Source organism: Aquarana catesbeiana, linkage group LG08 (assembly GCF_042186555.1).
Source record: "Aquarana catesbeiana isolate 2022-GZ linkage group LG08, ASM4218655v1, whole genome shotgun sequence".
In the NCBI taxonomy this organism is placed as follows: domain Eukaryota; kingdom Metazoa; phylum Chordata; class Amphibia; order Anura; family Ranidae; genus Aquarana; species Aquarana catesbeiana.
The window spans coordinates 48,558,740-48,583,101 of record NC_133331.1 but is presented as its reverse complement, the minus strand read 5'-3'; the positions used below and the strand labels follow the sequence as shown (position 1 = coordinate 48,583,101).

Genomic DNA, 24,362 nt, shown 5'->3' with positions numbered 1-24,362 from the left:
AACATTATACTGCTTTGAGCTTCAAAAATCTGACATAATGTACCACCATACCGCCTCTCCTGAGGTTAAAAGATAACCTCAGGAGACCCTCCCAAATGCCCACAATGCATGAAAAACAACTATTGTTAACTATTTGAGACATTCTGTGAGAGAAGAGGGAACAGTGTGCTTGTAGATAGCTGTCTTATTTTTTTGTGCTTTCACTATGAATCCCATCATGAGCTTGTGTGAGGAAATGCTCCTGATGTTGCTAAGGCTCCGAAGACATAGAAAATTGCGTGAGAGGACCAGACTTCATCGATACTGGACTCATGCATTGATGCAGGCAACAGCCTGGGATGAAATTCGTTTTTTTTTCAACATTTTTATATATTAAAAAATTATCAGAAATGTTTTCCCCTTACAAAATGCTTGTAAATGCAAACACACAAAAACGTGGGCTACCGCATTTACAGACATTTACAAGCATTCAGCGTTTGAAATGTTGGTAAACTACAGTCCTGAACACAATTTTTCTGCTTTGAAAAAAAGGCCAGTAAACTCAACTGCCTTTAAACTACTATAAACGACTCCTGAGTGTACATGTACACATAAGAGAACATAGAAGAGAGTTCAGGGGCTGCTGAAAAAAAAACGCCCAACTGCTCCTAAACTTCAGTTCAGTAGCAGCTGCAGTGTACATGAGGCCTTAAAATGCCTGTAATATAAATACATGTAAAAAAAAAAGTTTTTGACGCTGTGTGATACTGCACTTCACCTCTGTATCTCTGTACATTGGGTTAGTATCCGCTGTTTTGTGTGTGTATGTACATAAGTGTATAGAAAAATTATATATACAGTATATATATATATCTATATATATATATATAGATATATATATATAGATATATATATATATCTATATATATATATATAGATATATCTATATATATATATATCTATATATATATATAGATATATATATATATAGATATATCTATATATATATATATATCTATATATATATATATATCTATAGATATATATATCTATAGATATATAGATATATATATCTATATGTGGATGTATGCCATTTTGTAAGTGAAATATAATCATTTGCAAACTTATTTTTAGTGTGCTGACTTATTCCTATTATGGTCATGCTAAATTTTTGATATTGTTGTTTGGAGTTTCCAGCATAGACTAGCTTTCTTTTTTATGTTTCTATTTCTCTATTTTCTTGTCTATGGGTGTGCAAATTGTGTAAATATTACTGTAAATAGACAATTTCAATGGAATTAATCACAGAAAGAACTTTACATTACTTACGGTCAATAAAATAAAACGAAGATTTTCCATACAGTGTGAAATTTTAAATTCTGCATACGAAACTAAAACTGGATCTGGTGCAGCTTTGCATAATAACCAATCAGCTTAACTCAAGTTTTCACAATAAAACCTGGAAACTGTTTGGTTACTATGCACAACTGCACCATATTTTGTGTGCATTGCGTATAATGTATACTGTGAAAGTACTGTATTGATAAATATATTTCCTGGCCATACCTCACGTCAGCACACAATGGGTTAATGCCTCATCTGGCGCCCAAATGACCACCTTTTCCTAGCTGAATAAAAGACAGCCCCTCCCCCACTGACCTGTTCTTTTTTCTTCTGCTTCAGGCCACCTGTGGATTGCAGTGGTAAGTACTAAGTTTGCTGCAAGGATATCCCCCCTACCGCACCGTCCCTCCATGTTCAGCCTCTCATGGAGTTGGAAGACCCTGAATGTTGGACGGTAAAGCCTCCTGAAACTGGGTATCCCTTGTGCCGGGTCGCGGGCAAAGTTGCTTAGATAGCACAAATATTTTACAGGTGTGGTATTAGTAATCTCTGCAATGTCACCATTGGGGTTTTCCTGTCTTGTATAGGCAGCATGCCGCTCTCCTGGCTTTGTCTTCAGTCTGAAAGTCGCGGTGGAAGATGTCACAGAGGGCAGGAAGACGGGCGGCGTGGGGTAGCGATCGCCAATCACCAAGAAGCAGCTTAAACAGTCTTAGAACCTCTGGACAGTAGAGGTGTAAAGTTCTGACTTAATATTTGTATCTCTAACTGGCCTCTGAGTGAAGTCAGTTCTAATCTGTTATTTAACACCATGTTGTATGTCAGTTTGATGCAATGTTTTATCCAAATGGAATACATATGTTCTGGACTCTGTAATGTCAAATATATTTCACACAAAGTTTTTTTTGAGATAAAAAAAAAAAAACAGTCTTAGAGCCGGCAGAGGAATTGGTTTCTCTCCTCTCTCTGCGGTCCTGCCAGTTTTCTCTTGTGTGGTAAAGACTTGTTGCTGTTTGCTCCCCTGCTGTGCTGTGTGATCCTGGGGGTTAGACAGTCTGACTGGTTTTGTCTCAGATTCTGTGTCTGCTGTCTGACCTCACCTACTGCTGCTTAAGTAAGTAGATAAAAGTGAATGGGTCTTAAAGAGACAAGGTATCTGTTTTTTTTCTTGGTGACAGAATTATGTTTTTTTTTCCATATTTTTTTACACATATGAGCTCACTACACCTGTCAGTGGCACAGAATATTAGCAAAGGTACGAGGGGGCGGTGTGGGACATATCTTCAAAAGAGTGCTCAAGGAATGCCCAAGGAATGCAGTATGGTGTTTTGCATGATTTTAGGAGCAGAAGCCCTAAACGCAAACACTCCAGAAAATCTAAGACCCGCCACTGGTCATCCCCTGACCAGGACAATATGCATTCCTCACATTCCCGCATAGGGTGGCTTTCATGCTCCTCAAGCAGCTCACGTGGCAATGGCTCACATGCGTTTACATCAGCACAATAGAAAGTGCCTTGCCCAGCCCTGGAGCAAACATTGGCCATTTATCGGCATGGACTGCCTCAAATGCCAATGGATAAGGAACAGGCAGGACGTAAGCCAAACCATCGCAAATGCACGCAGATATTTCCAAATGTGAAAAAGGAAGAACTTCTTTTCCCATAATGACGGAGTTAAAAGCTCACTGATAAAGAATGGGAGAGATGTGATAAGAAGACCAATTTACTGTAAAGGTCTCCAAGCTTTATACAATGAAGCTGACTGATGCATGTTTACCACACACTTCCAGGAGTGGATGGGGCCTACCAGTATCAGGTGCGCAAGTGTCTTTGCCTTTTAATACCTTTCAGGAATCCCACGGGTTGAAAAAATGTACTTAAGGCTGGTTCACATTGGATGCAGTCCAATGCATTTTTATTAGGTTCAAAAATGCATGAACATTGTTTACCATGGATCCCAATGGCCTACATCACACCAGAGCCGTGTGTTCCAGTACAGTCAACTAAAGGAGAACAGGCAGGTTGTATTTTTTTCTCTATGGAACATATCTATAACCTGGCAAATGCATTGAAAAAGCTTCTGAACACCTCAAAAGAATAACCCTTTCAACTCAAAAATTGTGGTGAACTGACCTGCAGACTTGCAGACAGAAGAAATGTCCAGAATGTGGTCACAGTCTAACAAGAGAAAGCAGCCGTCTTTTTGCTCAAATCGCTCGATCTTTAGAAGGGTTCAGGAGGCCAAATCTTATAGGCCAGGCTGAAATTTACCAGGTCACATTGAAGGGGCTCAAACTTCCTGTGTACATGGAATCCAATCCAGAGCAGGCTGCTAGACATTTTGAAAATCTTTTGAAGGTGGGCCCATCTAGTGTCTTCCAGTGGAAGCCAGGATAGCCTCCTTTTTGGAGGGTTTGGGCCACAAATATCAAAGACAGTTAGCTGGGAGTACAATTACCAAATCCTTCATGACAACAGATCCCAAGAAAAAAGAATTACTGCAAGATTACGTATGAGAATTATACTGCAACAAGTCCATAGTGCTGGTGCCACTAAAAGAACAAATCTGGGGGGTTTTCCCGATTCTTTCTAGTATACCCAAGGCTTCAGGAGCTTTCCCTACTGTCTGGTTTTGAAGGAATCGAATGGGTACATACACAACAAAAGGTTCAAGATCGAGTTTGTGCAAACAGTCATGGTGATAGTTTAGCATGAGGACCAGTTAGAGTCAATCGACCTGCTGGGCGTATACTTCCATATGCCAATCAGTGTGTAACACCAGAGACATCTGAGATTTGCAGTGACTGACTGTCACTTCCAGTTTAGGTGTTTTTTATTTTTAAAATTTGGCACAGCACCAAGAAACTTTTTGAACATTTTGAAGGCAGTAGTGGCAGTAATTCATCTTTGAGGGTAAGGCCCTGCCATTACTTGAACAATGTTTTGATTGTCACAGGTGTAAGCCAGGAGCTGGCAAAACATCACAGCCTTGTCCTAGAAATCCTTTTCCAAGTTCAGTCGACTAGTGAAAACTGGGAAAAGCAGTTAACCCCTTCTTAAGCTATGAAGGATCTTGGAGTAGTTTTTCATACCCAAATATGTCAAGAGGTTTTCCAAAACGGCAATTGAAAATCTGTGTATGAAGAGTCATGGAGACAGCATTTATGTCAGTGAGGGATTGCATTGTCCCCATTGGGACATTTTACAGCAGCCATTCCAGTGCTGCCTTGGGCCAGGTGGCACATGGGGGGGCTTTTTCAATTTGCCTTCCTCTGTCAATAGAATGCGCTGCCTATGGATCAGAAAGTCTTTGTGCCTGCACAAATTAGCAAGAACTGGAGTTTTGGAAACCAGTGTGCCTCTCAGCCCAGGAGATGGAATAATTCTGACGTCGGGTGCTAGTCTGCCTCCAGTCCGAAGAGATAAGTGCAAGGCCATTGGAGCCTAGTGGAATGCAGATTTCCAACAATAAGTACCTCAACTAATATTGGTTCTATGGTACATTCCAGCAGTAGTTCCCATACAGAGTCTGCTGAACACACAGCTTCCGGTATTTATAACAATGTACAAAGGTGAAGTGATAGAAGGTGGATTCACAGTGTCATAGGTTTTTTTCTACCTGCTGAAGAGGCCTTGGTTGTCATTCAGCACCACCAATCCTATTTCCGGTCAAACAAGATCTTTTATGCCAACATTAATGGCAGCACCCCAATCCAGTGAGACTCTTAATAGCCTGGCTATTGAATCAACTGGGCTAGAGGTGCAGGGAGGCTCATCCAAGGTGGTTTAGACCTTGGCAAAGACTACAAGACCATGAAGCTACATATGAAGATATGAAGCAAGTTTGTTCTGTTTACTCAGCAACGTTTTCTCTCCTGTGTCCCCAGCTCTAGACATTTTTACAATCGGCGCTTGAGGTTGGTCTGGCATACAACTCCATTGAATAAATGCTTCATGCAGGTCATAATCCATATACGACCACCAAGGAAATTCTTGTTCCCTTCATAGGACCTAGCCTTGGTTCTGAAAGTGCTCATACAGGCATCCTTTGCTTCAATAGCTTCATTTCCATTGCAGTCCCTAATGGTAAAACTAGTTCCTCTGACAGCAGTTGATTCAGAAAGAAGGATGTTTGAGGTTGCAGCACTTTCCTGCAAAAGATCCCCTTGGTGTCTTTCTTAGTGATATTACGTCCATCTCAAAGTGGTGTCCAGTTTCCAGGAAAACCTGGGGGCAGTCCCTCCAAGCATTCGCATGGAGTTACTGAGTATACAGCAGGAAGACTTCAGGTCCTTACACAAGTTGTTAACAGTGTGCATGCAAAGATCAAAGACATGAGGAAAGTGGACAATCCTTTTCATTTCGCCGTCAGGTTCTTTAGTCATCTTCTATTGGTTCACCAGGGTGATTAGATTGACATGCAGGAAGTGGGCCTTTCTACTCAGGAACAGGGGCAAGCTCCTTCGAACTGAGGGGTGGCAGCCTTTTGAGGCAGTTATGCCAGGATGTCAGTGAAGAGTATATGAGAGATGGCTAGCCCTTCATTCAACTTTACAAGCTAGGCGTGCAGTCGGCAAATTCTACAAAGTTTGGGACGAGACATATAAATTATTTTTGTCTTTGGCAGCTTTTCTGCGATTGTCAATGTTCCTTTTCATGTGTTCTCTCCCACCCATTTATTCAGCTAGTTAAATCCAATTGTGTGCTGATGTGAAGTATGGCCAGGAATACAGAAAATTGTTATGAAATACTTACCGTAATTTTCCTTTTCTGGCCTATCCTCACATCAGCACAGGACTCCCTCCCAAGTGGCCTGTCGCAGACTAGATTATCGAACACGTCAGTGGGGGAGGGGCTGTCTTTTATTCAGCTAGCAAAAGGTGGTCATGTGGGCGCCAGATGAGACGTTAACCCATTGTGTGCTGATAAGGATAAGCCAGGAAAGGAAAATTACGGTAAGTATTTGATAACAATTTTCTGTAATTTTGACAATTTTGAGTATTTGTATACATTATTTAAATTGTGATTGTAAATGTATTGACTTTTGTTCCTGGCAGGTATTATGCCAGTGTTATACGCAGACACCCCTAGCGAACCAATGGGACCCCCCCATCTGGCAGGTGTTGTACCTTATATCAGAACTTTACTGTTTATATCATCCACACTCTACATTCTATACTGACTTTACTGATATATCCTCCTCCTCCTCCACACTCTACATTCTACATATATACTGACTATACTGATATATCCTCCTCCTCCACACTCTACATTCTATATACTGACTGTACTGATATATCCTCCTCGTCCACACTCCACATTCCATATACTGACTGTACTGATATATCCTCCTCCTCCCCCTCCACACTCTATATTCTATATCCTGACTGCACTGATATATCCTCCTCCTCCTCCACACTCTACATTCTATATACTGACTGCACTGATATATCATCCTCTTCCTACTCTACACTCTACATTCTATATACTGACTGTACTGATATATCCTCCTCCGCCTCCACATTCTACATTCTATATACTGACTGTACTGATATATCATCTTCTTTCTACTCTACACTCTACATTCTATATACTGACTGTACTGATATATCCTCCTCCTACACACTCTACATTCTATATACTGACTGTACTGATATATCCTCCTCCTCCTCCTCCACACTCTACATTCTATATACTGACTGTACTGATATATCCTCCTCCTCCTCCACACTCTACATTCTATATACTGACTGTACTGATATATCCTCCTCCTCCTCCACACTCCACATTCTATATACTGACTGTACTGATATATCCTCCTCCTCCTCCACACTCCACATTCTATATACTGACTGTACTGATATATCCTCCTCCTCCTCCACACTCCACATTCTATATACTGACTGTACTGATATATCCTCCTCCTCCACACTCCATATTCTATATACTGACTGTACTGATATATCCTCCTCCTCCTCCACATTCTACATTCTATATACCGACTGTACTCATATATCCTCCTTCTCCTCCTCCTCCTCCTCCACACTCTACATTCTATATACTGACTGTACTGATATATCCTCCTCCACACTCTATATTCTATATATACTGACTGTACTGATATATCCTCCTCCTCCTCCACACTCTACATTCTATATATACTGACTGTACTGTTATATCCTCCTCCTCCACACTCTACATTTTATATACTGACTGTACTGATATAGCCTCCTCCTCCACACTCCACATTCTATATACTGACTGTACTGATGTATCCTCCACCTCCACACTACATTCTATATACTGACCAGTGCCCCCCCCACACAAAAGACACAAAAGAAAAAAAAATTAAAAAAGGCCCTTTAAAAAAAAAAAAATAGAAAAAGATATCCTTTAAGTGCACTATGGAAAGCGCCACGTCTATGCAATCAGAGATTGCAGAAGAGATGCTTCATTTGCGGGGTTTTGAATGGGCTTGTGGTGCAGTCCATTGCGCCAGACAACTTCCGCCTGTAGTATAACTACAGCCAGGTGCTTTGTATCACTAAAGTGGGCTACAAAAAGATGGCCGCAGCCATGAGGACTAATCCCCTTGTGTTCAGTGGAGGCCATACCAGGGATACTTGGAGCAATTGGAGCTCCCCACCTTTTTTAACTAGGCTACATTGCCTTTATATTTTTATAACAAAATACTTCTTTTTTATGGTGGTACGGTATGAGGGTCCGTTCTTTCTGCTAAATTACATGTGGATGCCCGAATACTCCCAGCTCGCAGTGGAGAGAGGAGGACATTTTTCTGCTAGTACCCCACGATACGTCACTCACCCCAGGAGGGACCAAGATTCCAGGTGGAGATCCAATCGTTTGTATCAGGGAGTGGAGGAGGATACACCCCAGGATTAGGCCACCAGGGATAGGAGTATATCCCAAACATTCGTCTTTCACCCCTGCAGGGGTAAGGAGCTCTGGTGAGTGCAAATGCGAGAGGGGAGCACGGAAAAGTCACCTATATATTTCTGGCACTGGAATTGAAAACAGACTGTCGCCAATATTTTTTAATATACTTTTTGAGTTTGCACCAGTCACTTTGGGAATTTTTTCTCTATTTTTATATCTTTCATCTTTATTTCTGATACATGGACATTTATGTTTATTGCACATTTGTTGGACTTGCTGATTTATACTAATATGTCTTTTGCATTTTAATACGCTTTTTGCACATTAATTGGGTTATTCACTTATATATTTCTCCTTTTGATTACCATATATATTTTGTAATATATATATTGATTAAAATTTTTACTGTTTTTTGCTGGGCACGCTATATTAGCCTCCACACGGCTTTCTTACAGAGTCTACACAGCTTCTCACCTGTGTTTGGGAAGTCATTCCCCTGTATCACATTTTCATTTTTATCACCCCTATTCCTCACTCATGAGAGTTTTACATTCATGATAGTCTGGCTTCATAGAACAGCACCATTTCCCTTTCTTTACTGATGTAAGGAGGACTCTGCTGATGGGGACACAGATGTAAGGAGGACTCCGCTGATGGGGACACAGATGTGAAGAGGGACTCTGCTGCTGGGGGCACCTAATGTGAGGGGGGACTCTGCTGGGGGCACCTGATGTAAGGACGGACTCTGCTGGGGGCACCTGATGTGAGGATGGACTCCGCTGGGGGCACCTGATGTAAGGATGGACTCTGCTGGGGGCACCTGATGTAAGGACAGACTCCGCTGGGGGCACCTGATGTAAGGACAGACTCCGCTGGGGCCACCTGATGGCATCTGGTGGCAGGTGACATGCTCAGGGCTCCCACTGATTCCACTGGTGAGTTGAATGATTTCATTTTATATCACAATGTAATAATAGAAATAATGTGCTTCAATCATCCTGACACCATAACAACCATGGTGCCAGGTTGATTGAAGCGCTAACACCAGGTGTTTGGAGTATCTGTATCTGCTGATTGTTAAATTTTCTGAAATACACATATTTCTATTGTTGTGTAGTATCTGGGCCTGCTGTCCCTCCATCCCTCCCTCCCTCCCTCTATCCCTCTCGCACTCTCTCCCCCTCCATCCCTCATTCATCTCAGACTCTAACCACACCCCCTTAGAGCCACGCCCATTTAAGCCACGTCCACTATTCTGCTGAAACCACACACATTTTCGCTATGCCACACCTACAAATGAATTCCCGCCCCTAATTATAAGTAGCGAGGCTTATGAGAAGTGGGAGGGGTCAAAAAGGAAGGGTCTTGCGCCCCCCCATCCTAAAACTTCACCAGCCGCCACTGATACTGACTATATTGCTAATTGAGCAACATGCTGGTCTATTTCCGAGGACAAAGGAAGGATGGAGCATTGTTCCGGCCTCCCTGTCCCTGTACCCCAGTTCCTGACAGTCATTTTCAATTTTTTTTTTTTTAAAACTCAACATTGAGAAATACTTATATATAAATTAGAGATGGGTTTTAATAAAAAAAATTGTTTTACAAATTAAATGATCAAACATGGAAACAAGTGTTCTTTACTACTATGTTTTGCTTGTTTTTTAATATATTATCACCAATCAGTACTAATAACACCAAGAAAGACTTCTTTTCCTTGTCAAAAGAAGTTTATTGAGTATACAATGTTATAAAGATACATAAAGTAAGTTTACAAGGATCTATAAAGTAAGCTCATTGTTTTACAGTAGGGTTTATATAGGTAAATATCATGAAATTTCAAATATTAAACATTGGGTTCACGTAAACCTAAATTAAAGATATATATCATTTCCTTAGTTACTTTTGTAGGTATTTAAATGATTTATACCTACTATACATATTGTTTACAAGTAGAGTGTATATAGGTCAAAAAAATTCTGATAATGAGCTTTAATCGTAAGGTGGAGAAAAGGAAAGAGAAAGAAGAAAAAGGGTTGAAAGGTAGAGGTATGGTCCACAAGGTTGTCCCGCTCGTCAGATTATTATTCTTTTTAGTTCTCTTTGAAGCCTTAGAATGGGTGTCTCTGTAAGTCATTTAATCTGTTACCATGGCAACAGGACAGAGTCATTGAAGTTTGACAGGAACTGTTGTTTTATCCAAGGATGCCAAAGTTTTTCAAATTTTGGAATTTGATTTTGATCGATGGCTACCATCTTAGCATGGGACATTGTATTATTCATTCTGTGAATTGTTTCTGCTAGTACCAATGTAGGAGATTTCCATGCCTTAGCCACTGTTTGTTTTGCAGCCGTTATTAGTTGGATCATAAGTTTGAATTGAGAGAGTGTTAACCATTCCGGTTTTAGATTAAGTAAAGTTAAATATGGATCTGGTTGTATTATTTTTTTTAAATATTTTAGATGCAATCACGAAGACTTCCTTCCAGAAGGTTTGGATTACTGGGCACGTCCACCATATGTGTAAATGTGTGCCTATTTCTGAGCATCCTCGAAAACAAAGAGCTGAGGTATTAGGTGAATATTTTGCCACTCTAGCGGGTACAAGGTACCAGCGAGTTAGGACTTTATAATTTGTCTCCAGTGCTAAGATGTTGGGTGAAGATGACTTAGATGTGAGCCATATGTTAGACCAGTCCGTGTCTTCTAAAGTTCGTCCCAGGTCCTCCTCCCACCTCTGAACGTAAGAGGGTCTATTAAGATTTGCTACTCCATATAATTGATTATAAAGTGATGAAATTGTACCTTTAGCAAATGGATCTTTTGTACAGATTGATTCAAAAATGGATAATTGGGATAATGGTGTATCCCCCTTTAGGAATGGTGTATAGAAATTTTTGATTTGGAGATATCTAAATATCTCAGAGTTTGGTAGATCATATTTTTCTTTAAGCGATGGGAATGAAAGGAATGATTTAGATGCTATGAAGTCATTTAGTGTCTGAATGCCTGATGTTGTCCAAGCTTTAAAAGAATTTGGGTAGATCCATGCCGGATAAAAGGCCGGATTTCTGATAAAAGAAAGAAGAGGATTGTGTGGAGATTGTAACTGATATTTGGTTTTTAGTTTATCCCAGAGAGATAAGAAGTGTTTAGTTATGGGATTATGAATTTTAAAGCGGTCTTTAGGATCAAGCCATAATAAATTTGATATTAATAGAGGGTCATTTTCTGAAGCCTCTATAAATACCCATAATGGGATTTCCTGTTTTGCATGGTATTTGGACAGACTGGCCAAATGTGCTGCTCTGTAGTAGTTAGTAAAATTAGGGTATCCCAGGCCTCCTTTATTTTTGGGAAGATGTAGTGTGTGTATAGGTATACGTGGTTTAGAAGAGCCCCATATAAACGAAGTTGCTCTTTTTTGTACTATTCTCAAAAAATAGGAAGGAATTGGAATAGGGAGGACTCTGAATAGATAAAGCAATTTGGGTAGAATAGTCATTTTTATTGCATTAATCTTCCCTATCCAGGATAAAGGAAGTTGCGACCATTGTTTTATTAGATTTGTGATCTGTCTTAATACAGGAGGATAATTGGTTGAGAATAAGTCAGAATGAGATGCTGTTAAATGAATTCCAAGATATGGGATTGATTTTTCTGCCCATGTGAATGGGAGTGCAGCCCTAGCCGGGATCAATTCCATGTTTGTGAGTGAAATATTAAGCACTAGGCATTTCTTAGGATTAATCATAAGGCCGGATAGGGCTGCAAATCCATCAAGAGCTGGTATTAAGTTAGGACCAGAGACCTGTGGTGATGATAGAAAAAGTAATATATCGTCTGCAAATATACATAATTTGTGTGTAATACCTCCTACTTCAATGCCAGTTATAGTTTGGTTTGTTCTGATGTATTGGGCCATGGGTTCGAGTATAAGGGCAAATAATAAGGGAGATAATGGGCAACCCTGTCGGGTACCTCTTTCGATATTAAAGGCTTCAGATTTGTATCCAGCATATTTTATATAGGCTTTGGGTTTATTATATAATGCTTTGATCCATGTTAAAAAATGGGGTCCAAAACCCCATTTTTGTAATGAATATTGCATATATTGCCAGGATACTGTGTCAAATGCCCTCTTAATATCGAGAGATAGAAAACATAAAGGGATTTTCCGTTTTTTAGCAATATGTGCCAATAACACTGCCCTGCGTATATTATCGCCTGCCTGTCTATTTGGCATGAAGCCTACTTGATCTCTATGTATTAATTTTCCTATAATGCTATTGAGGCGTTTTGCTATTATTTTTGCTAATAATTTAATATCGAGGTTTAACAGAGAGATAGGCCGATAATTCACACAGGAAGTATCATCAGAAAGGGGTTTTGGGATCATACAAACAATTGCCATTAGTGTTTCTTGCCGAAAAGAATGTCCATCTAGAAGTTTGTTAAAAGTTTCAGTGAGAATGGGAGAGAGTATTTCTGAGAATGTTTTATAGTATAAAGCCGAGTAGCCATCTGGGCCTGGTCTTTTGTTAAGTTTTAGGTCTTTTATGGCGTTAGCAACTTCATCTATAGTTATAGGCTCATCCAAACTGCTTTTTTGATTCTGAGATAACTCAGGTAAGGCTATTTTTGAGAAGAAGGATTCAGCCTCTGTAGGATTAAATTCATTGTTTGTCTTGTATAAAGTTGCGAGGTGTGAGTGAAATTTATGGACTATTTTAACTGGATTACAAGTGTAAACATTTTTTGATAATTTCAAACGTATTGGTTTGAAAGATTTGTTAGTTGAATTTAATGCCCGAGCCAAATATGTACCTGGTTTGTTTGTATTCATGTAGAAATTGTGTTTGGAGCGTTTGAGGGATTTATCAACTGACTCAGTGAGAAATAGATCGTATTCCAATCTAGATTTTTCCAGATGAGATTTTGTACTCTGAGATGGATTATCTTGAAATGATATGTAGGCTGCATTAAAATTGAGTTCTAGTTTTTTTGCTAGATTTTTGCGTTCCCGTTTAAATAGTGCCATTTGTCTTTGTATTGTACCACGCAAGACAGGCTTATGAGCTTCCCACAGTGTTATTGGGGAGATGTCTGTTGTATTATTAATTGATATGTATTCCTTTAAAGCTTGTTCAATGGCCATCTGATGTAGTGGGTGTTTGAGCATTATGTCCGGTAAGTACCACGTTGGGTCATGCGCTTTTGGTATGGCTGAGGCTATAGTAGTGTATACTGCATTATGGTCAGACCACGGAATCGGAATTATATCTGATGCAATAATTTCTGGTATCATTCCTATTGTTAGAAAAATATGATCTATTCTGGTGAAGGTTTGATGAGGGTGCGAGAAATAAGTGAATTTCTTTTTCATTGGGTTACTTTCTCTCCACGAATCTACCAGATTGTATTTGGAAAGAAGTTGAGAAAAAGGTAATCTAGAGGTTATTTTGGATGGTGTAAAAGGGGATTTATCTAGAAATGGGAGGAGGACCTGGTTCGAATCCCCACACATTATCACTGTTCCTATTTTGTGTGTATTAATCACTTGTAATATATGTGAGAGGAATGGTGTAGGTTGTTTGTTAGGAGCGTAGTAGGAAATCACCGTGATTGCTGTATCCATTATATAACCCATGAGTATCAGGTATCTACCTTCTGGGTCTTTAATTTCTGATGATAAGGTGAATGGTGTGGATCGGTGAAATGCAATTAGAGTTCCCCTTTGCTTGGTACAGGCAGAAGCCGTGTAAATTTGTTGATAAAAAGGAGAAATATATTTTGGAGTAGAATCTTTGGTGAAGTGTGTTTCTTGGAGGCATACTATGTGAGCCTTCTTGTTATGGAAAGTACGGAAGGCTTTGGTCCTTTTTTGAGGGACATTTATTCCCTGAACATTCAGGGAAAGTATATTCAGTGGTGCCATGGCAATAGATCAAATAGTTTTGACTTACTTTTTGTTATGCAGAGCTGACTGCGCAGATCAACCTGTGTGGACTGAAGAGATGAATAGATAGAAAAGAAACCAGTGAATTCTGGAGTAAAGAGTAAACAAAAAACATATGAGATTAGATGATACATTGTATAAATTATTTTTTGCAAGTAATCACAATTTACCCGTGAAAGAGAATAAATATCTCTCTCAGGGGAATAAGTGCCTTCGTCACACTCCCACATAATATGGTTGGGAGAATGAGGAGGGCTAATGGGGGTACACGGATCTTCCGCTTACAGGAGAGAAATGCTATGTCAAAAGACATCAAAATGATGTTTCATTAATTGGAGTGCAGAATATAGTTTTTGTTGAAATTATTTATTCCAGGGTGGTTGTATATGGTTAGTCTTGCCCTAGGCTAAATAATTCAGTTAGAAAGGTACTGTTAATAACTTTGGTATTGATGAAGATAGTTTGAATTATTTTGGGATTTTAACCCTTTTAGAGTAAACAATTACATATTTTATTCATATGTAACTGTTTAGATATGTTAACTCATAAAATTGAGGTTGTATTGCTTCAGATTAGAATAAACAAAAACATAATTCTAGGAACTAGTTAGGTAATAATATATTTGTTTTAAGAAAAGAAAGAAAAAGCTTCCATTACTTCTGGGTTATTGAACATATTTGTCCTAAAAAGTAATAAATCTATTGTTATTACCTGATAATATATAACTGAACAAGAATTTCCTTATTTCACTTATATATTCTAAGGCTATATGAATCAGAAGTAATAAGAAATATAACTGGAATGTAACATGATCCCACACAGTGTGTGACTATCAGAATGCAGTTACATTCAGTTATAAATGAAAGACTTCTTTTCTACCAAAAAGCAATAGAAGTTTTAGTAGGTAATGTAATGTAATGTAACTGATGACAGTTAGGTCTATAGGCAACTCTTAATGTGTTTTAATAAAGAGTAACTCCACTTTTGCTGAGAAAAAAACAAATGCTTAATTGGATAATTAATGTAATTAACAAACTTTGTAGCAGATTTCTGCCTGTTTCTACTCCGAAGAAGCGGTTTGTTTCACCATGTCCTTTTTTAGGCTCATTCTGAATGGGAGGGTCTGATTCATTATAATCAGCTGTACACTTCTCATATAGAGCCATCAATTTATGCAGCGCTTTACATATGTATGTATTGTACATACACTTTCAATGTTCTAATAAGGAAAGCTGTGTTAGCATCTCTCTATAAGTAATTAACCCTTCGGGAGTATCTCACCAAAACAGAAATTCCTTTTCCTATGCAGGGGCTGCCTACAATTTAACTTGTAGCTTGGTTCAGACTTCTGGGAAAATCAGTGAGCCAATCACACAAGCAGGATTTTACATTTCAAGGGGGCATTCTGTACAGAATGCTGCACAGAATACCTCCAGGTTTCCACATTAGATTGAATTTTACAGAAAATTCCAGAATGCAAAATGGAGAGGAGAGATACCGTACTTTTTATTAACATTAAATTGAAACCTAGCTTGTGTAGCAATTCTATATAATATGTTATTTTTTTTTTTAATTTGCTAGATTTTTTCCATGAAAGTGGAGTTAACCCATTAAAGCAGAACTTTAGCTTCCCTATCTCCAGCACCTCAACAGTGACTTGCTTATTTTTAAAATAGTTTAGTAATGCACCCACCAGTTATGACAACCGTTCCTGCCAAAAGCGACTCTGCGAGCTGGTCTCTGGCTGTCTTTTCACTTGACCAGTGTTTTCAAGATATCCCCAACTCTTTCCGACCACCTCCATACCCCTCAAAACCCCCTTCCACACATCCCCTTTTCTTACCCCCCTTTTACCAATAATAGACCACACAGGAGTTTGAAGTATAACTGGCCATAGCAGCCTTTTATTAAACAAATATTAAATCCAATATTAAATAACTTTCCAATTAACATATATACATTTTGTAACAACAGTTTTAACTCTTTGTCTGTTGGTCTTTGACGGCACCCCGAATGTAACACTTTCCACCATTACACTGTGGGACCTTTTTTCTCCATACCTGGCCTCCAGCCATATCAACAGCTCGGAGACAACCCCCTTCCCGCAGTGCAACCATTACCGTATTCCAGCATACCGTTCCACTGGAATACACCAGAGGGGCACATACCACTGATGAGCACCAGTTCCATCACATCTGTTTTTTGCCACCATCAAAGACCAAAGACACCGCCACAGCCCGCAAGGATGACCCCTTACCGTTAAGGGCCCCTTCACACCCGCAGGGCCCGCTGAATCCTGTCTTTAAGACCCAGCGCCCACAAATCAATGCCAACAGCTGTAAGGTGCACTCCGTCTCCATGCAGGTACATACCCACATTAATCTCCAACTCCATGTGCCTTATTACCAGTCCCCCATTACGGGAAACAAATCTCTCCACCACCTTGTTCACTTTGATTCGTGCCTTATTAATCCTGGCCATCGATCTCGCCATACGCCATGTGGTCCGCACTATGTCGGACCACACCAACAGCATCCCCTGGAAAGCCAAGCGGAGTGTCAAAAAATCCGACTTCATGGCTGAGATCAGTTCCCTGGTGGATCTGACCCCCAAATTGTTCCCTCCCACATGTAAGACCAACACATCCGGCGGCCTATCTAGCCGAGCGTATGGTTGCACTTCCGGCACAACCCTGCTCCATCCCATGCCAGGGATTCCTAACCACCGAATGCACGCTTCCGTTCGTGAGATCCCCAGTTGCCAGCCGTCTGGCCTAACGTCTGTTCTCCTGGCCCCCCAAAAGACATAAGAATGCCCTAGGATGCAGACGAGGCGTATGTGACCTCCATCTGAAATGACATAGCAACAACGAGAGATAGCATAAATACAACCACATCAAACCTCCTACAAAGCATGAAAACTGACAAGGAAAAAAAACACACCCCTTAACCTTCAACCCCCCTTTTAAACCCCATCAACTAACAATTGAGGGCGCACGTAAGAACGGAACCTCCTGGATTCCCACCTCCCAATCCTTTTACCGCCGCCTCATCCAACCCACACCTGGCAGCCTCTGTTGTTGCCCTGATGCGAAAGGAGTGTGAGGCGAATTGCGTGCAGTCCAGCCCCGCCGATCGAAGGCATTTTCGAAAAACTGCAACAAACTGAAACCTGGATAAAAAAGACCCATCCTCATGCAACAAGAATGGCCCACCACCTACAGGACAAACCCCTAGGAATTCCTTCACCACCCTCACTGGGCAAACCCCGGAACCAGGTAGTGTAAACAGCTGCACCTTCACCCCATTCCCCCTCTGATCCCTTTTTGACTTGTGCAACTTTAACACCACCCTGTCTTCCCTGACACCCACATCCTGCATCATTAGACCCCCTTCTACACGCCTCAGTTACCAATTCCCCCACTCGAAATGCTCCAAAAAAACCGATAAAAAACGCCACGCTAAACAAAATACCTCATAACCTGAGGAACACACACCACCCAATTTCTTACAAATGACCTGCAAAACTAAAAAAGAGACCGACCTCCTAGCATCTTTCTGAGGGTGACTCTTACGATACCCTTTTATCGCTTGTCTCACCCAGAAATCTTTTGTGAAATCTGTCAGGCCCTGAAGCTTAAACAAAAAGGCCAAACCCGCCAGCTTCCGCTCAATGGCAGACACTGACCCCTCTCTTTCATATGCCTGGAAATGAAATACACCACTAGTAACCTCATCTCGGACCCCCCCAGCTCAGCTCCCGCCAGCTGTACAAAAACCAACCACTCCTTCCATACCTTGGTGTAGGCCGCCCATGTCGACCCACTTGCCGACCTCCTGATCCGGCGACTCCAAGGCAACCTCCCAAAGCTAACCCGGGCAAGGAATCCCTTCCTTCTCCACAGCTGGTGCCAGCTCCCTGAACCTGTCACACTGAAACCGAGACAGGGAATCAGCCAGAGTGTTGTCAATGTCCGGGATATGTACAGCATAAAGAAAAACGTTTAACTGTAAGCAACGCAATACCAGGTGGCGCAGCAATCGTATCACCGGCTGAGATGATGCGGAGATCCGATTGATGACTTGAACCGCCCCCATGTTGTCATAGTTCAACCTAATCTTCAAGTTCTGACAGGCTGTACCCCATAACTCCATAGCCAGGACCACCGGAAACAATTCCAACAGTACCAGGTTACGAGTAAAACCCACCTCCACATAAGACCCAGGCCAAGTCTCTGCGCTCCATTGCCCTTGGAAGAAGGCCCCATATCCTGTAGACCCTGCCGCGTCCGTAACCAACTCCAAGTCAAAATTACTTACCGGCCCCGCCATCCAAACCGATCGTCTGTTGTACGTCTCCAGGAACGTATGCCAAACTTTCAAATCCGCCTTATGTTCCCTGGTAAGTCTAATGAAATGGGTTTGGGGCTTGCACCCCTGCGGTAGTCGCCGACAGCCGTCAGCAAAAAACCCTACCCATCGGAATAATGCGATACACAAAATTCAACTTACATAACAAAGACTGTAGCTCCCCCTTGAGCGCTTCCACCTTATCCCCGGGCAACCGACACTCCATGGCTCTTGTGTCGATCACGATGCCCAAAAAGCTAAGTTCGGTTGTCGGGCCTTCAGTTATATCCACAGCTAACGGGACACCAAACTTACCCGCAATGTGCTGCAATGTAGACAGGAGAATCGCACACACATTGGAGGAAGGAGGCCCCACGACCAGGAAATCGTCCAGATAATGGATCACGGAATCCAGGCCTGACACGTCCCGTACCACCCATTCCAAGAACGAACTGAACAATTCAAACATGGCACAGGAAATGGAGCAACCCATGGGCAAACATTGATCCACATAAAACTCCTCCTGCCAACAGCACCCCAACAGCCAAAAAACTGTCCAGGTGTACTGGGAGCAAGCGAAACGCCGATTCAATGTCCGATTTTGCCATGAGTGCCCCCTGACCATAGCGCCTCACCCACCTGACAGCAGCGTCGAACAACGTATACAACACCATACACGCCTCGGGGTCTATGGAATCATTAACAGGCCCCCCTTTTGGAAACGAGAGGTGATGTATAAGGCGAAACTTATTCGGTTCCTTCTTAGGCACCACCCCCAGCGGTGACACTACCAAATCCCTCAGTGGTTTAGCTGTAAATGGCCCCCCCATGCGCCCCAACGCCACCTCCTTCGCTAATTTATCTGAAACCACCCCCGGATTCTGCAGTGCGGACCGCAAATTCCACGCCATAGGCGGTACTACCTCAAGGGAGCATGGTATCTTAAAACCCTCAGAAAACCCCTCAGTCAACATCCTGGCCACCTCCCTATCTGGGTACCTACTTAGGAAAGGCTGCATCCTTTACTCCTTCACCGGAGTCGTCCCTCTTGTGAGATATATTGCAGTTACACTGCTAGAAGTTACAAATACATTATGATTACATAATGATTTCTGAGTGAGAGAATAATTAAACTAAAGGGAGATTTTCTGTTTACTCCAATTGTTCTCTAACTTGTATCTGTGAGCCTGGAACTTATTGGAAATTGGCCACTCTGTGATATGCTAGATGCTAGCAATGCCCCTCATAACAGTGAACAAATGTCAATGGCATTTAACCTTCTAAGTAACCTGATGAAGCAGACGCTGAACCTGATGAAGCAGAAGAGAAGAGTTACAAAATCAAAGATTAGAATTTAGAGTAATTAGCATGTGTGGGGATCCTAAGGGAAACCAGAAGCAATTGGACAGTTACTGTGTGGGACGATCCCAAACATAGACATTTTATATATTAAATATGAGTTTGCACAACCATATTGTTCATTACAAGAAATGCTAATTTCTTCTATCTTGGAACACCTTATCAGCTTGACCGACTTCCAGGCTTCCATATACCTCACTGTAAAATAAAGTAATGGGAGGGTTGGGGAGGATTTACTAAAACATGAGCACTCGGCATCTGGTGCATCTGTGCATGGTAGTCAATCAGCTTCTAACTTCAGCTTGTTCAATTAAACTTTGACAATAAAATCTGGAAGCTGATTAGTTTCTGTGCAGAGCTGCACCAGATTTTGCACTCTCCAGTTTTAGTAAATAAACCCCCGGAGGTCAATATGTCCCACAACACCACATTTGAAGTACCCAGAGAACAAAACATTTATTCTAATAATGTCTTTCTGTAAAGTAATTCCAGGAATCAAAACCTGTCTATATATATATATATATATATATATATATATATATATATATATATATATATGGAACCGAACATTAGCATATAAGCACTTAGTAATGTAATTTATTCATGAGTAAAATGCATAATATTTTTTCTATATTGCTGTAAAACTTCAAGGTTATTGTGACCTTAAAATTTATGGAAAAGGCTGAGAGTTTGACTCAGTCTGCCAATTAATCTATGCACAAGCAGAGGGCAACAATGGATTTTGATGTCAAGATGAACAATTCTTTGTGCATGCATAGCACAATGCATTGTAAAGGGGATAGAAAAAAATAAGTTTGATGCCAACATATAAAATTAAAGTTGTCATGTAAGAAGATACAAGGTATAACAACAAATAATGATTTCATGAAACTATAAGGGCTCATGCATGCTGCAGCTTTTACAAGCATTTTAACTTTTATTTCTCTGTCCAAAAGCTTGAAGAAGCTTGTGTTTTTTTGTGCTCTTTTGCGCGTTTTTATTGAGCTTCTTCAAGCTTCTTTGAGCTTTTTTGAGCATAAGCATATTTTTTCACAAACCCTCCCTTTGGCTCATTTTATCTTTTTTGCGCATTTTTGAGCTTCCTTGAGCTTTTTTGAAAATCTTTGTGCTTTTTCAAACGTTTTTGCTCCTGTTTGGACACTTGAGCATCTTTTATGCTCGAAAGTTCCTCTCAAAAACGCGAGTTTGGTGTGTTTTTTTTCTGCCTGTAGAAGCATAAACCTGTAAACTCCTAAAAAATGGACACATTGGCTAACATGGAGGGAAGTTTCCAGGCAGAAAAAAAATGAGCACTCAAAAAAGCTCAAAAGCCTGTAGAAGCCGCTTCTTTGAGATGCAGTGTGCATGAGCCCTAAAGTTGCATCTTCATACCCTGATTATATTGTAACCAATTAATCATCATTTGTAGGTATTTGTTAAAGCGAACCTCCCTCCCTCCCTTCCCTATCTCAACTTGAAATTCTGAATATATACCCCAGTCTAAATATATAATTTACTTGTGAGTGAAGAATGGGTTAACATGGCTCCTGTTCAGGTTAAGCCTGTCCTGGTACAGAAGACCCCCCCCAGATGGGCTGTAAATCTCCCAAGGAGGTGGGTTCCCATGGTGCAGGGACATGTGCTAACAGTTTAAAGAACTGTTTTTTCTAGCAGCTAGAAACAGGCAGGTTATGTGGGGCTGTGTTTTGTCAAGCATACAGTTTGTTACCTTGCTTTTCCCTGGTGTCTAGCGGTCTGCTGGGCTCTGCAGTGCGCCCCTCGTACGCTCCTCGCTGACTTACGCCACCTGCTAGTCTTAAGGGGGCAGTTCTCCCATGCTCTGGGCTTCCCTGCATTTCCTCTTGCCAAGGCAAGAATGGGGTCTAGGAGTCTATTCTACATTGTTCCTGGTAATGAAAGCTTCGGGAGGTTTCAGACCAGTGTTAAATCTGAAGGCTCTAAATTCTTATATGAGGGTCCTGCCTTTCAAAATGGAGTCATTGGAGATGATCATATCCGTGGTGAAAGAAGGAGACTGGATGGCCTCCATCGACCTGGCGGACGCCTATTTACATGTTCCCATCCATCCAGCTCATCATCGTTTCCTCAGGTTTGCAGTGGAAGGCTCTCAGTACCAGTTTCGGTGCCTCCCGTTTGGCCTTTGCACAGCACCCAGAACCTTTTCGAAAGTGCTCTCAGCCGTTATCGCAACCCTCAGAGTCAGAGACGTTCAAATTTTTCATTATTTGGATGATCTGTTACTGCTAGCCTCTTCAGAACATCTTCTCCTTCAACATGTAGCCCTCACCTGCGAAACACTGGCTCGGTTTGGCTGGCTAGTCAACTGTCGGAAAAGCCAAATGCAGCCAACCCAGGTTTTAGAATACCTGGGGGTGATGTTCAACACTATTCAGGGTCAAGTCTCTCTCCCTCAGAGGAAAATTCGGGACATACAGATACAAACCAGGAGAGTAATGACCAGTTCATTCCTTGCAGCGAGAGAATGCATGCGTTATCTCAGAGTGTTATCAGCCACAATTCCAGTAGTTTTATGGGCCAGGTGGAGAAGAAGAACTTTTCAGTGCAATTTCCCTTTCCAATGGGATAATCACTCTCTGATGCATAGGATATACATTCCAATGTCGATAAGTCAATTCCTCCTTTGGTGGACAGTCTCACGCAACCTGGCCCGGGGTGTATCCCTTCGGCCCCCGGATCCAGTGGTACTGACTACCGATGCCAGTCTCCTGGGTTGGGGATCTCACTGCCTGGGCCAGCAGGCTCAGTGTCGGTGGCCCCCGATGTCTTACAAATATCAAAACATCAAACTTCCTAGATTTGGAGGCCGTCCGGCGCGCTCTTCTAGCCTTCCTACCACTCTTGAAAGATCAAGCTGTCAAAATATTGTCGGACAACAAGACCACTGTCGCATACGTGTCCCGTCAGGGGGGTACCAGAAGCCAGGTCCTTCTTCAAGTCGCGTGCCAGATATTCCAGTGGGCGGAGAGGAATCTTGTTTCCTTGACGGCAGCCTATCTCCCAGGGCCCGAGAATACCTTAGCAGACCAGTTGAGTCTGAGCTTTGTGGATCCAGGCGAATGGGCCTTGAATCCGAAATTCCTGCAAAGGATCTTCAGAGTCTGGGGGTTGCCTGTAATAGACCTCATGGCATCGGTGAGGAACGCCCAGCTTCCTTGCTTCTTCTCCCGAACATACCATCCACAAGCTTACGGCCAAGATGCTCTGTCCAAACTGTGGGACTTCCTCCTGGTGTATGTGTTCCCTCCACTTTCTTTAATCCTCAAGACCCTATTGAAGATTTACAGGGAGAGGGTCACAGCCATAGCAGTTCTACCATTTTGGCCCAGGAGGCCATGGTTCCCACTGGTGTGGAGAATGAAGATGTGTCAACCAATCCCGCTGCCACCTTGTTGGGAGCTCCTGCTCCAGAACGGAATATGTCATCCAAACCCCAGGAGGCTGAGGCTAATGGCATGGAAATTGAGAGGAGATCTCTCAAGGATTTAGGCCTCTCAGAGTGAGTGTTGAGCACCTTATTACAGTCTCGTAAAAAATCTACAAACTCAACCTATCACCGGGTATGGAAGGCTTTCCGACGCATAGCTGCGGAGAGGGGCTGGCAGCCCAAATCTCCTTCAGTCTTGAACATTTTGGAATTTCTCCAGCAGGGTCTGGACAATGGCCTGGCTTATAATTCCCTGAAGGTCCAGATTTCTGCCCTTTCGGCAATGACGAATTCCAGGTGGGCTTTAGATCCTGTTGTGATCCGTTTCCCAAAGGCAGCCATTAAAATCAGACCTCCCCTGAAGTCTTACTTTCCCAAATTGGACCTGACTCTGGTCTTAAAAGCCTTGTTGGCTTATCCTTTTGACCGGACATCATCCTGTTCTTTATTTCATCTAACATTGAGGAGAGTGTTCTTGACGGCCATAGCCTCCGCCAGGAGGGTTTCCGAATTATGCGCCTTTTTATCCAAAGAGCCTTTTTGTGTGATTTGTCCCGACAAGATTATTTTCAGACCGGTTTCTAGCTTTCTACCAAAGGTCTCTACTGCCTTTCACATGAATTGGGAAATTATTCTTCCAGCCTTCACCGTGGACCAGTTGCAGGATGATTGAAAGAGGCTAGACTTGGTTTCCTCTATTTCAGCTTACTTGGAGCGGACTGAGAAGTTTCGCAAGCAAGATCAACTGTTCGTTTTTCCTTTGGGACCTAAAGGAGCGGCGCAGAAACAATTTTCCTTAATAGTGTAAACTGTGCAGATGTTATGGTGAATATATTAGCTAAGAGTATTTGCATGTTCATATCATATATTTATGATTTTTGTTTGGCATATATGTTCATGGGGACACTTCCATCCTTTGTAACAACAACCTTTGCTACACAGATTGCAACATATGCATTGTCAGGTGTCTAATCCCTTATATCACAATTGCTCCGAGCTTTCCATATACTG

The 24,362-nt window shown here is 41.6% G+C and overlaps 1 protein-coding gene across 10 annotated transcripts in view; it reads left to right on the top strand.

Annotated features, from left to right (window-relative positions):
* Positions 1-24,362, top strand: part of LOC141105739 (alpha-2-macroglobulin-like protein 1) — a 251,128-nt gene that overhangs the window by 145,715 nt on the left and 81,051 nt on the right. The window contains exon 19 of one of the 10 annotated variants that reach the window (XM_073595818.1): positions 6,382-6,444. The exons of the other annotated variants lie outside the window; for them this stretch is intronic. Coding sequence (XP_073451919.1) covers positions 6,382-6,444 — 63 coding nt within the window. The remainder of the gene's footprint in view (positions 1-6,381; positions 6,445-24,362) is intronic. 10 annotated transcript variants of the gene reach the window in all.